Genomic DNA, 14,730 nt, shown 5'->3' on the forward strand with positions numbered 1-14,730 from the left:
GGCTCATCAGGTTACCACTACCTAAGATCAACTGTGAGGTGAGTTGATTTGTTGAGAAGGTGAATGACTAATACTGTAATGCTCACTTTGAATAAACTGATTAAATGCACAAACAAATGTAAATAATTGTACATACAGGAGTAACTTCAGTTAGAAAATTGCCAGGATGTAGATACTTCTTAAAGCGAAATTCCACTCAAAAAAGCGCCAGTAGTTTGTTCGGGCCCCTTGTAGTACAGCCAGGGTTAAATCCTTGTTTAGTCTAAGGGAAGTGCAAAGGAATAACTGCACTTTCAAGTGCAATTATCCCACTACAGATGCATGCATACCAAGATCTGTAGACTTCTTTGAGACTTTTTCAATTTGCCTTGGGACACAGCCCCAATAATGTCCACAGCAGTTTTTTTCAACATTTTTTATAACATTGGGGAACCCTTGAAATCTTCAGGGAAACCCAACTATAATTACTATATCCACAACTCACATTACATTAGCGCAGTGCTTAGTGGGAAGAATTTTATCCAACTGACATGAGAGTTACAAACTGCTCATTGCTGAAGGAACCCCTAGCAACCACTGGTAGAACCCTAGGGTTCCTTGGAACCCTGGTTGAGACACAGTGGTTGTAAGGTCTGTGATGCACAAGAGTGACCAGGACAAAGCTGAATGTAAACCAAAAGTGTTCATTCAGATCTAGGTAAGTATGTGTGTGCACACTATACAAATTGCTTGATCCACAAATATTTGAATATTGTAGATATCAGAAGTAACATGCATGTGCTGAAGCATCTCTTTCCAGCAATGAAAAGAAATGCACTAGCCAAAAGTGTACATTTTCAGTCAAGAAATGTCTTTAAATTTAATAAAAGTGGTTTTAACTGGACAACTAGTGGTATTTATTTTTTTTTCCCAACAGTGACAGATATAAAGTTTTTGTAGATCTCTTCAATCTTTCAACATTTTTGGTGCCAAGACACTGGGTACCCCGACTGAACCCAAACGTTCACAAATTCCTGTACACTGCAGAATGCTGTGACAGTTCCTATTTCAGCAGTGACGATTCTGACTGAGGATACTATATACAGCCATCTGTAAGCTGCTCATACTGCACTTTTCTACAGAAATCAGAGAAAATGCTAGAAAACAGAAATTACAAATTGGTATACCCAAGATGAATCTACAGCCAAAACATTATTTTGTTTTAGAACAGGGTAAGATTAGAACCCCCATCAGTTTTTACTGCTATCCGGGGCACCAACAGAGAGGAAAACAGACCACTATAGAAGTTAACAAGGGTTCCTTTTACATTCATATATCTTGCAGTTAGAGAAAGTGTCCCTTATTTGCTAGGGACAATCTTTTTGTCACATAGGAAGTGAAGAAATTTCTGACAGAAGTAAAACCTGACAGGAATTCTTTTGTTTCCCCACCCTATCCAAATTTGAAAAAATAAAGTTTTGGCTATAGATACATTTTCATAAGATGTCGCAAAATTATTATATATGGGTTTATTAAGAACACAAACTGGAAGATCAGTCAATAGAAAAACAAAAATTGTAAAAAAATAGATTAAATTGTATTATTCTTGTGTGGTGTCACAGATCAATGAAACAAAAATATTTGTAAATCTATGTAGATATTTGCATGTATAAAATATATATACTCAGAGACGGTTTCAGCCGTATATAAATATATATATATACGCACACATCCTTTATACCCACCTTTTTATATATATATATATATATATATATATATATATACATACACACACACACACACATATACACACACACAAACAAACAATATTTAAATACATCATATTTGTTTTAACTTAAAATACTTTATTTATACAAAATCAGTACAAAGCACTTCATAATTTAAAATGTATTTACAATTTTGAAATGTCTATATTTGTATGTTACCACTTCTATATTTTATCCAAATATATTATTCACATTTTCTATTGATATTGTGTCTGTACTTTATTCTGAAAAAATGAATTTATTCATTATGTATATACATAAGTAATTGCACAAGTGTTTTCTTAAAGAGCATAAGAAGGCTATCAATTGAGAACATAATATGGTCCCTTAAAAACTGGGGCTATATATAGGTTTAATGCCTCCATTATAAATCAGAACAGCAGCACACTGCTCGATTACTTTTATTTTAGGTATAGGCTAAACAAGGTTTTGAGGATAGCAAACTGTTTACAAAATATATCCTATCTTCTGCCTTTTCTATTCTTTGAGTGATTTGAGAGCTCGCCTATGGTGATGTAAATCTATCATTATTTATATTCTGCTTGTCTCCAACCTGCACTGTAGATGCAGCAGACAAGGACATAGGTTTTCCCTTTTCAATTTAATGTATTCTCTGTCAATAGTTACAAAATATGATTTTTTTTTTATCTCTGGAAAAAATAGTTCATGAATTGCTAGAAGCTGCCAACGGATTCAAACTTTTAGCTGAATTGTACAAAGCCCTTATGTTGATACCAGGACTGGGGTCAAATAAAAAAGTAGGGTTGTATGTATATATGATGTTTTCTTGTTAAATCAGGCAGTCTAGAATATTATGAGATAGGCTTATAAAAAAAGTATTTTTTAAAGAGATGTTATTTCAGTTAAGGATTTCTCCAAAACTAAATAAAAAGTAGATTCCATATATTGCCAATAATCAGTCTTTGGCTATCAAGTAACACAGTTATGGAGGCAGAAAGAGGAGGATGCAGGATCAAATGTAGAAAGTCCAAATAAAGGCAGCCTACAGTGTCTGAAAATTCCCAGAATCCTATAAGGGTAAACTGTGTCACTGAACATTATTCTTTGCTAGCCCCTGCTAGTAATGCATCCTTCTGTATTCTAAAAACAAGATGAACCTTATTGTGGTTACCTTTTGTGACAACCTAAACACAGGGTTTGTGCTGAATATTGATTCACTTTTAAGAATTAATATTATGTTTATAACATCTAAAAATCCTGTAATGATTAATGATAATTAATCTGGCAGAAACGTTTTCTTGAGGACATCATCTGAAATTTCGTGTTTATATGCCTCATCCAGTTCACATCTCTGGGAAGGCTACAAAATCTGAAATTCCTGAAAAATAAATAAAACATGCTGTATTCCATTAAAGTAGCACAACAGAATTTCCAATTTTCATAAGGAAACGATATGTTTGAAGGATACAAGACCTAATTTCTGTCTTGAAGGATGGCGATTGGAGGCATTTACTGCTCATTAACAAGACAGAATGACAAGAAAAAAAAAACAGAGAGAGAGAATAGCAGGGTAGTGGTCTATCTGAAGCCTAATGTTGGATGATGTAAAATACATTGATCCAGAAGAAAATCTGTATTCTGGATAGGCCAAGTTAAAGTCCAGACCTCAAAATAATAATAATGCCGTAGGATAACCAGAAAAAGCCAAAACTGGGAATTCCAGAAATATCAAAGAATGCTTTTATGAACTAGAATCAGATTTTCTCTATGCAGCGTACTAGTAGATGTACAGCAACCACAGCAAAGTCTTTTGCTTAGCTTTTCTGTGCATAGGAATACAATCTCCATTCCGATATTCCAATATGGATTGCCTCTGCATAGTCATGAAAGGGGATTTTTCCATGCAGGAGAAGATGCTCACCCATAAGACATTATAGCAGTGGCTCGTATTGTAAACATCTGGTGGAATCAACTGATGGAAAAACTATAGTAGAGATAACTAAAACAAAAGCAAAACTATTCTTTGAATACCTGTGGAAAATAAGAATAAAAGCAGATCATTTGGTGTTTAATAATCATTTAAACTTACCACATAAATTATCTCCCATTTTAATATGTACATATCCATCTATACCCCAAGTTGTACCCCAGGAATTTTTCACAATCCAGTAAGGAATATCACCTAACAAAATAAAAAACAATATTCCATAATGTAGCAAACAAAATTGAAGAAGAAATAAAAGAAGTATACATATGCATGGAATTGTACCAGCCACAAAAGATGATTGTCCCAGGTGAAAAAATACAAATTATTAACAATATTCCACAAAAGTATAAGTGGGTTCTTACATATAACAATTTTAAAGTAAACATTTTTAAAATTATTCCAATACAGAGAAAAAAAAAGTTTTTTGCAATGACCTGTTAAAGTAAAAATCTCACCCAAATGCCTTATAGGTCTGGATGGGTGGGAAAGCATTAGAACAATTAGAAATTCTTATACCATGGACACTGACAGCAATGTGTGGAGAGACATACATCCTTTTTCTCAGACAGGTTTATACAGATACTACTGGCCTATTCTCATGGAAACCCTAATTCTTTCCAAGTATGCACGTTTAATCAGTACTGCTTGGTCATTGATATATGGGACAGGATTTAGCCAGGAAAATTAATTTTGCCCAATGTCCTGTTGCTTGGGAGTTGCTGGCCAGCCATTCTGATTGTAAAAAGGTAGGCTGATAGAATTATCTTTTCTTTGAACATCTTTATGCACTGCCTAAATACTTCCTATAAGCTTTATCTAAACGCTTCCAGTGAACAATATTATCTAAACAGACAGTGAATAATAATTTTTACAATACAACCCTGGATCTTAGAAAAAAGTTTGCAAAAGTTTAAAAAGGTAAAATAAATCTTAAAATCATAATTAATAGAGGAAACCAGGTTTTCGGAACAAAGGGGTTAAAGTATAAGATCATGGCTTTTAGTTTTGAATTATTCCAGGAGGTTATATTCATTTTTTATGGCAAAGTACTGTTCTATCACATCACATACATGTAATTGTTTACAAGGCTATAGTGGTGGACAAAACAATGACAAATCAAACCTATTGTGGGCCACCACAGAATGCTGAATGAATGAGCCATAAATATCATTGTCCTCTTACCTGATTTATCATAACCAACTACAAGGACAGCGTGGTTTGAATGACCACTGGAACAATGATGCTGAATTATGCCGCCAAGATAATATTGCCAGCTAAGTGCATCAACAATAACTGCTAATGGACCATAATGTATAAGCAATTTCATCATCACAGCTTCAGATCCACTAGGAATAAAAAAAATAAAGAAAACTAATGTCACTAAATATATGAAGCCATGATATACTGCAGTGCTCCCCTTACCCATGCAAACAAATCATATTCATTTGTATAAATACTAATAATTATTCTATATATCATAGTCCACAACATATATAAATATTTGGATTATCACATAATAGACACTGCTGTATCAATTATCCGAAACACAAATGTATTTTATTTTTCTGATAATAATTATGTTAAAAGTGTGCNNTGACCTGTTAAAGTAAAAATCTCACCCAAATGCCTTATAGGTCTGGATGGGTGGGAAAGCATTAGAACAATTAGAAATTCTTATACCATGGACACTGACAGCAATGTGTGGAGAGACATACATCCTTTTTCTCAGACAGGTTTATACAGATACTACTGGCCTATTCTCATGGAAACCCTAATTCTTTCCAAGTATGCACGTTTAATCAGTACTGCTTGGTCATTGATATATGGGACAGGATTTAGCCAGGAAAATTAATTTTGCCCAATGTCCTGTTGCTTGGGAGTGGCTGGCCAGCCATTCTGATTGTAAAAAGGTAGGCTGATAGAATTATCTTTTCTTTGAACATCTTTATGCACTGCCTAAATACTTCCTATAAGCTTTATCTAAACGCTTCCAGTGAACAATATTATCTAAACGGACAGTGAATAATAATTTTTACAATACAACACTGGATCTTAGAAAAAGGTTGGGAAATTTTTAAAATGGTAAATTGAATTTAAAATTCATGATTAATAAAAAAACCCAATTTTTCGAAAACAGGAGGTTAAAGTATAAGATCATGGCTTTTAGTTTTGAATTATTCCAGGAGGTTATATTCATATTTTATGGCAAAGTACTGTTCTATCACATCACATACATGTAATTGTTTACAAGGCTATAGTGGTGGACAAAACAATGACAAATCAAACCTATTGTGGGCCACCACAGAATGCTGAATGAATGAGCCATAAATATCATTGTCCTCTTACCTGATTTATCATAACCAACTACAAGGACAGCGTGGTTTGAATGACCACTGGAACAATGATGCTGAATTATGCCGCCAAGATAATATTGCCAGCTAAGTGCATCAACAATAACTGCTAATGGACCATAATGTATAAGCAATTTCATCATCACAGCTTCAGATCCACTAGGAATAAAAAAAATAAAGAAAACTAATGTCACTAAATATATGAAGCCATGATATACTGCAGTGCTCCCCTTACCCATGCAAACAAATCATATTCATTTGTATAAATACTAATAATTATTCTATATATCATAGTCCACAACATATATAAATATTTGGATTATCACATAATAGACACTGCTGTATCAATTATCCGAAACACAAATGTATTTTATTTTTCTGATAATAATTATGTTAAAAGTGTGCGAAAAACAGTAAACTTGTACTGGAAATGCACCAAATGCATAGGAAATTATGATTGGTTGTTAGAAACAGAATTAAAACAATGATTCAAAGTATGACTTGAGAGCACAAGGAACGTAACATAAAAATCAGCAGTTGGAAAAAGGTCTACAATCAGAAAAAGTGCAACTGTATCTACCTCCTGCTGTTGTGCTTCTATCTGTACATTACACAGTATCAATACGTCTTCCTTATTATTATACAGTATTTATATAGCGCCAACATAACATGTAGCGCTGTACATAGTCCATAGTCATGTCACTAGCTGTTCCTTTAAAGAAGCTCACTATCTAATGTCCCTACAATTGTCATATGTCATTACCACAGTCAATTTTGGGGGAAGCTATTTAACCTAACTGCATGTTTTTGGAATGTGGTAGGAAACCAGAGTACCCGGAGGAAACCCACGCAAACACAGGGAGAACCTGCAAACTCCTACAAAATACATCTGTGGTGGCTGTTTAATTCTACAGCTTACTAATATGTGAAAAGCATGCCTCTGACCAGCAGAAGGCCTCATGTATGGATGTGCTCCAAGAACACACTGATGGTAGTCAATTGTCCATTGATGGCACCTGCTTTAATATTTTTGCTAAGTTCCCTCAAACAATAACTCCACTTGTATATACAGTAATACAGTATATCCACTGGAATGGAGGAATATATGATTGCTGGACACAGTTGCATGATGTTTGCTACCATTCTAAGCCAAGGCATTTATATAAAAATACAATTGCTTTGGAAAAATATTTTTTTTAAGAAATCTGCTCCAGTCTTGGAGAGCTTTAATAAATCAGGTCCATTCAGTTTAGTCATATGGGGAAAATACAAATTGAAACACAGTATCAGTGAAGATACTATATATGTTGCTTCACATACTAGCATAAGTCCGGTTTAGCTTTGTAGATATGGCTCGTGCATGTTACCAATGTTGTCAGACTTTAATTGGTAGTGGTATAGTACAATGCATATAATTTGAATGTTTTGTAAGTGGATTAAAAAAAACTACTCCTCTCCAGACTTTAAGTGATCTAAACCTTTTTTTATGTTATATACCTGTTAACGAGCAAATAGTGTACATTGTGTAGGGGCTCTGAAGCAGGTTTTTACTACCTAGAATATAAATTCTGTTATTCACATTTATAATATTCACAAAAAGAAAGCAAAAAAGTCACAAATGTTTATTATTAATGCTCAGCTGGTGGAAGGTACATTGACTAACTAAACAAACATATCAGTGCTAGAGTTTGCATGATACCTGATGTCTCTTATCTCCATCTGAAAGCAAATGTTTGGAGGCCTTCACATGTTTCAAATGTTTTTGGACATGCAACACAAATGCAATCAGTTACATAAATATGTACTATGATATGGACTCTCTAATCGATTGGTTTGTACTGCTTTGTAATATACTACTTAGCCTGCTGAGCAATGCATTACATACAATATTCATTTGCAATAATAGAGTGTCCTTTACCTTTTGAAAAAAAAAAAAAAAAGAGTGGCACACAAGCTGCTGAAAATATGTGAGATCTATTTCTGACACTTGCAAGTATTTGTTGCAATCATGTAGGTAAAACTTACTATCCTCCCAAGTGTCGCTCATCTGTTATATGACCGTTTTCTACTGAGCTGCGTATGGCCACTCCTGGGGTCAGAACGTCATTTATGCTATATAAGAGTGCTGGGAAAGTAGGATGATGAGCCAGGAGAATGTACTAGAGATGTGTTCAGCTGACTGACTCAATATACCTGAATGTTAATCACATCTAATATGCCTTAAGGATGCACACTATTGAAATGTATTTAGGCAATGAGATGAGCAAAGTGATTTCCATAGAACCAATTTTTCAGCAAATATCTCAATTGCATTTCAAGTGTTCTTTTGGATAAAGCACAAGGTATATAGAGGTTGGAAGGTTTTCTCACTATTTATTTCACTTATCCTATATCGGGTCCAGATTACTTACATTTTTGAACCTATATGAGCAAATTAAAGCCCATTACACGGTTTCACAAACTTTGTGCATGTAAAATGTAAAAGTCACATAAAATAATTCATATAGGGAAACAATTCAATAAAGATAAAATTATTTAATGAAAATACAATGTTCAGGGCATTTGTAATAATGGGGAAAAGGTTACCTCAAGTCATAAGCTTTATATCCTTTTATAGACACTCCAAATTCTGTTGAAGGGAAATAATGACATGATCCAGTGTGAGATTTATAGGGGTATACCGAGGATCTCACCAGCTTAGTTTGAGACTAAAGGAAACATAAATATAGTTGGTGATCATATAAAAAAAATAAGAAAACAGAGTATTGAGCGCCAAGTTTTGGCAAGTGACAATTTTTGAGTGTTAATATTTTACTTTTAAATAGTTATAGAGCAAAGCAATAGTATAGAGTAAAGTAAATTGAAGTCTCACTTCATTTTATAGTTGTAAAATACTGTTGGTTGTTTTTTATTTGGAAAGATTTGTTTTATTTTGGAAAAGTTTCTTTTTCTCAAAGACCTTATTTACACATATGTACTGCTACACTGTATATGGGTTCCCACACAGAACTCAATTATCCGGACCCGCAGTATTTTTTGGGCTATGTCGCCGTGTACTACAGAACATTGCCATCTAGCAGTATGGCTACCAGTATGCTGGAGAGGGTGCATTAGTTTTATTCAGAAGAAATAGCCCTGCACTGCGCCAATAAATTATTCATGTGCATCAACATGCACTCATGCTGTTGTGATATAGTATGTACAGGTAGTCCCCGAGTTAAGGACATCCGACATACAGACCGCCGGGGGGGGAGGGGGGCGGTTTGCATGACTTGCAGAAGAAATCTTTTGCTAAACACAGCTCAGAGGTTGTGGGTTATCTTAAGGACAGAGCTCTTCTACAAGCTTTTGTAACACTTCACTGACCAAGACAACTTCTGCAGTTGTTCCTTTTGCTTATCAAAGCACAGCTTGCTCCAGAAGTTAAGGAGTGTCTAGGCTCCATAAAGTTTATTTTAATTTTTTTTTGCCTTGTTTGTGATTAACTCACAGTGAGGATTTTATACAGTAACTAACACCACGCTGCCTAATATTAGGTTGAGACAAACATCTGACCTAATTGCATTTAATAAAATAATGCACCTGTTCCAACTTGCATACAAATTCAACTTAAGAACACACATACAGTCCCTATCTCGTATGTAACCTGGGACTGCCTGTACAGTATGAACAAGCTTTCAGTGGAAATGTAATTATTCCTGCAGTGATCTGTACTGGCATAGGTAAGTAAAAGCCAAACACCTCATCACAGATATCCTCACATTACATTTTAGTGCTGAGGTATAAAAGGGTCTTATATGATCTGGTCTGGAAGCATGGACTAGCATCATTCGGGACAGAATGGTCTGTATGCCCAGTGGACTGTGCAATCATGTTCAGATAATTAATAATAACAAGAAAGTGGAGGTAAGACCATTAACATCAAGGATATTAGCAAAATATGTACCTGACTGAATATATATTTCTGTGACTTGAACTGTGCTTCAAGTAGAGTTAATGTATACCACACTGGTGTCATCATTCTGGGAATAGACACATTATGTCAATATGAGAGAAAGGAAAATCAAACAACCTGCAATAACCATCTCAAGGCGCTGGCCGTAGATCCACCATTGCAGCCATTGTCCATGTACGAACAGTCAATGACCTGCTGAACACTAAGCTCTGTGAGAGGATGTCCTTTAATAGCATAGGCAGACTCCACAGTGTCAACTATGCTGAACGCCCAGCAAGCACCGCACTGAAAAATAAAAGCTAAAATTAATACTGGGTTTTGGAAGTGGAACATAATACTAGATTACAGCAATTTTGTGGAAAAAATAAATAATAATAACATCGTGCTACCAATTCATCTTAATTGTAACTCCACTGTTGCTGAAAATGTAAACTTCTTTAGGTCATCTATGTAGATTAAAATGTACTAATAAACTTGTTCTGAGTAAATAGCTGTTTGTGTGATCATGTTCTTCCTGAATGACAGGGTCCTGGTTTGTTATTATCAACTCAGTGTTTAGGTAAGAAAAGTTGAAGTCTGCACCCCTTTAGAACAATTTAACCCCTGAGGAGTCTCTCATCAAAACTGCATCAACAGCTATGAAGACAATCATCTAACTTACAGCTTTAAAGAAAGACAATTGTAACTTACATCCATCTGATTTTTCACTGTTGTCACAAAGTTTTTGTCTCTCCAGTCAAACCGTAAAGGCAGAGCATCTTCTTGTAAAAACGTTTCATTAGGCACAATATAATTCTCTTTCATTGCAGGATAGCTCTTCAAATAAATATCTAAATCAGGAACACAAAGAATGTGTATGCATGTAACAGGCAGTACAGGGGACTAAAAACATTTTGTTTAGGAACTTAGGCTACGTACACACTTGCAATGGTTCTCGTCCGATGATCGGCTCAGGGTCAATATCGGACAAGAATCTGGCGTGTGTACAGCGCCCGTCGTCCATCATCCAAATGACCGCCCTGGCGGATCCACCGACAATGTAGGACGAACGATCTTAATGGAAGTGAAGTGTAGAGCGCACAGCGGGGTGCGGCTCGGTCGTCTCCCCCTCCCCTCCCCATAGAGCAAAGCGGTGCTGTTATGTACAGCACTCATTCATGCATCGTGCAGTAGTTTGTCGTAGGAAAGGATTGTGAAAGATTCTTTCCAACAACAATTATTGCATGTGTGTACCCAGCCTTAGTCTTTTACTTTATGAGATGATTGTTTTCTATGTTTGTGTAATCACACTGCATAGATTTAGAGATGTGAGCTGCCTAAAGGAAGCAATTCCTGAAAATGCTAATTGCTTGTCATGCTGATCCAGTGACTTCTTTTACCTGGAACAAGAATGCAGATGAACGGTCCTGCCATTGCTTCTACTTTACTGGATGCATATTTATTCTAAGTTATTGGGCCTGATATATTAAAGCTTTTTAAGGATGGTGAGGATAGACTTTCGTTAGTGAAACATACCTGGAATGGATCTGGTCCAGGATTGAAAACATTTGCTAACAAATAGCAAATGACTTTTAATTATTCCATTCCAGGTTTGCTGGATCACCCAGCTTCACTGATGGAGAACTTTCATAAATCAAACCCAGCGGGTCTGATTTATTAAAGCTCTCCAAGGCTGGAGAGGATACACTTTCATCAAGGAAGCTGGGTGATCCAGCAAACCTGATATTTGTTAGAAAATGTTTTGAATCCTGGACCAGATCCAGTCCAGGTTTGTTGGATCACCCAGCTTCACTGATGAAAGTGTATACTCTCCAGCCATGGAAAGTTTTAATAAATCGGGGTCAATATTACAAAGAGTAATAGGAAAGGAAAAGGCTGCCATATGACTAGCTTTTTATTATATATGTAAGCAACTTAATACCACATATATGCCTCATTGCAGGCTCCCTTTAAAAGGAGTTAAATCATGAATGAAGCAGGGGATCAAGGAGTTAGGATGTCCATAGACACAGGGGGGTGAAATATGTAGAGAGGATCTGCTCGTGGGGCAGCAAATATAACTTGGCTACTGATGCTGATCTCTGCTTCACGGATTGAGATAATCATTCAAAATATTTATGTCACTGTCTGTATTTGTCTTTCATTTGCAACCCCTATTTAATGTACACCACTGCATAATATCTTGGGGCTATAAATCCTGTTTATTAATAATAATTTATGACCATTTTCAAAATATTATTTCTCTGATACAAATCTGTAACTGATCAAGACATTTGCAGCATGTCCTTGTGTCCACTCTATCCAAAGTAAAGCCTTGCACAAAAGTGTGGCCAATGTCTGTACTTCAATCCACACATAGCCAGTGTTCCAGGAATCTTCTTTAATATGTGTACAGTAGATATTCTAACCCCATTCATTGTATACTTTTTGCTGGCTCCATAGTAATAAATATTTACAACTAGTAGCAAGGGTTATGAATTTCATAAACCTGAAACAGGCTTTGTGACTTTTCTGTCAAAAAGTTTATGGTGACAATAGAGTTATACTTCAAAAAATATTTCCTGTATTACCGTACAAACAAGAAATCAATCAGATGCATATATGAAAGCCAGTTACTATAACTTACGTGAAAACTCCTCCGCTGACAAATCAGAAAACTGGTTAATTCCATAAAATGCATCTCCAGCACCGCGTACAAAACCATTCAGGTATTTGTGTCTCTCCAGGTTTTCCTGAAACACAGAAATAGATGAACATATACAGGATCTGGTATCAGATACATAACTGATGATGATAACAAAATCTAAAATGAATAATTTAGTCCTAGATGGAGCTGAATAAATCACCGACCATCACTGTATCATACACTATGTGTATACACTATGGTAGATGTTCCCAGCTTTGCTCCATTCACCATGCTTTGCTTTTTATGATAAAATAGTATAAGACAATAAGTAGAAATAGGTGACATTGGACTATTTATGGGAAATCTGTCTACTTTCATGGCAGTGCATAAAAAGTGGGATAAGTTTTGTAATTATTTATTGTGGTTTATTTTTACAAGGCAATGTATACTTTTTATAATCATTGTATCAGCCACAACCTCCATCCTAGTATTTGATGGGTATTCCTTAAACGTGTCTAGCTGCCCCTGGATTCTACAATAGCGCCTCCTGCTGTTGTGATGCAGTAACCAAAGCATTTCACAACTGCCAATCTAAATACACTTTACCAGTGTTTCCCAACCAGGGTTCCTCCAGGGGTTACTGGGGGTTCCTTGAGCAATGAGCAGCTTGTGCCTAAAGATCAATTACCACTGGCATCAATTATCTTTTCAGCGATCAGTAAGGGTGACATTCCTCCCACTGGCCAGCAATGTATGAGATGTTCTTCCCCCTGACCATCACACTAATGTACTGTGAGCTGAAGTAATTTCAAGAGGGGCTCGCTGAAGACTTGAAAGTCATTTCAAGGCATTCCGCCGTGTTAAAAAAGCTGGAAAAGGCTGCTCTAAATCATCAAGAAAATATCACAAATGTCTGTCAAGCTTACCAGTGAAATCTATTGAATGCAGCTTCCCCTGATAGCGTGACAACCATGCTGCACTGCTCTTGGTTTCGAAGCATAGTTGTCCCTCTGCAGAGGGGTGCGGCTATCAATACTCAGTGGTGATTTACATGTAGCACACATAATGATCACCAGGGGGAGTGTATAGCTGTGCATTACACAGACATTGCGGAACTCTCTCTGCAGAAGAAAACTGACACTTTGCTGCACCCTGCTGGACGTTCGGAACCATTACATTCTAGAATAAGGTTAACTAAGTCCAGCAATGCATTGCTATGGAGACCGCAGAGAAGTGTAAATACCAGGAACACTCGGTACCGATCTTCCACATCCCTCCCAGGCGCCGGGTACTTTCTCCCGAATATCTCCAGGAACCCGAGGAAGGTGTCATTGGCAGCAGACGGGTGAGGAGCAGCACTAGGTTCAGGCAGACTCGTATGGTTATCACCCAGCGGGTGTCCCTGCAACCGGGCAGCCAGGGAGGTGCTCAGGTGAATGCACAGCCCAGACCACAGCACACACAGGCACAGCATTCCTGAACCAATCACCTCGCACACATCCTGACTCCCTACACCATACACATAGAAGGAAGTGACAGCCGTCACTAGAGCGCGGAGCCCCTTGCACTCATTGTGTCTCCACAGCGCCATCTTACTGGAGACCAGTGTATGGCACACCTGTACTTCAATGTCCCTGTATTATTGTCTGCTGCTAATAGAATATATCCACATGTAATATAAAACATTACATCATAAACATTTATTCATACCAATACAACTGAAACATACTGCAAATGTTTGAAGTGGTGGCAGTTAGCTCTTTAAGGATTTTCTTACTGTTAGGTATTATTGGGAACATTTACAAGATGTTACAGGAATTTCTCACTAAGATTTCCCCTCAATTCTTGTTCTAAAATGTTTTCCTGACACTTCCTGCTTCAGTCTTCAGTAAAATGGAGCAATAATAACATGACAGTAGGAGTAACCGGCCCCATTCTATCCAAAGCTAGCAAAAGCTTTGCTTAGAGATAGACTTGGTGATATAGAGTAAAGGTGAGGTGAAGGAAGTCAATGCTAAGGGAACATGGAGGGCCACCATTGCTATCCTCCCAGCAGTCATTCTGTCCCTCAGGCTCTGGCCAGG

The 14,730-nt window shown here is 36.5% G+C and overlaps 2 protein-coding genes across 2 annotated transcripts in view; one reads left to right on the forward strand and one right to left on the reverse strand.

Annotated features, from left to right (window-relative positions):
• Positions 1 to 1,524, forward strand: part of TDO2 (tryptophan 2,3-dioxygenase) — an 8,297-nt gene extending 6,773 nt beyond the window's left edge. Inside the window, 2 exon segments of the mRNA XM_072406839.1 lie at positions 3 to 38; positions 917 to 1,524. Coding sequence (XP_072262940.1) covers positions 3 to 38; positions 917 to 1,070 — 190 coding nt within the window. The 3' untranslated portion in view covers positions 1,071 to 1,524.
• Positions 1,525 to 1,823: 299 nt separating this feature from the next.
• On the reverse strand, positions 1,824 to 14,237 carry CTSO (cathepsin O). Its single transcript, XM_072406840.1, has 8 exons — positions 13,890 to 14,237; positions 12,647 to 12,752; positions 10,711 to 10,850; positions 10,138 to 10,305; positions 8,652 to 8,773; positions 6,061 to 6,224; positions 3,817 to 3,909; positions 1,824 to 3,105 (listed from the first exon to the last, which is right to left on the reverse strand). The coding sequence occupies exons 1-8, from the start codon at positions 14,235 to 14,237 to the stop codon at positions 3,071 to 3,073; spliced, it is 1,176 nt and encodes a 391-aa protein (XP_072262941.1). The 3' UTR covers positions 1,824 to 3,070.
• Between the last annotated feature and the right edge of the window lie 493 nt (positions 14,238 to 14,730).

Source organism: Pyxicephalus adspersus, chromosome 3 (assembly GCF_032062135.1).
Source record: "Pyxicephalus adspersus chromosome 3, UCB_Pads_2.0, whole genome shotgun sequence".
In the NCBI taxonomy this organism is placed as follows: domain Eukaryota; kingdom Metazoa; phylum Chordata; class Amphibia; order Anura; family Pyxicephalidae; genus Pyxicephalus; species Pyxicephalus adspersus.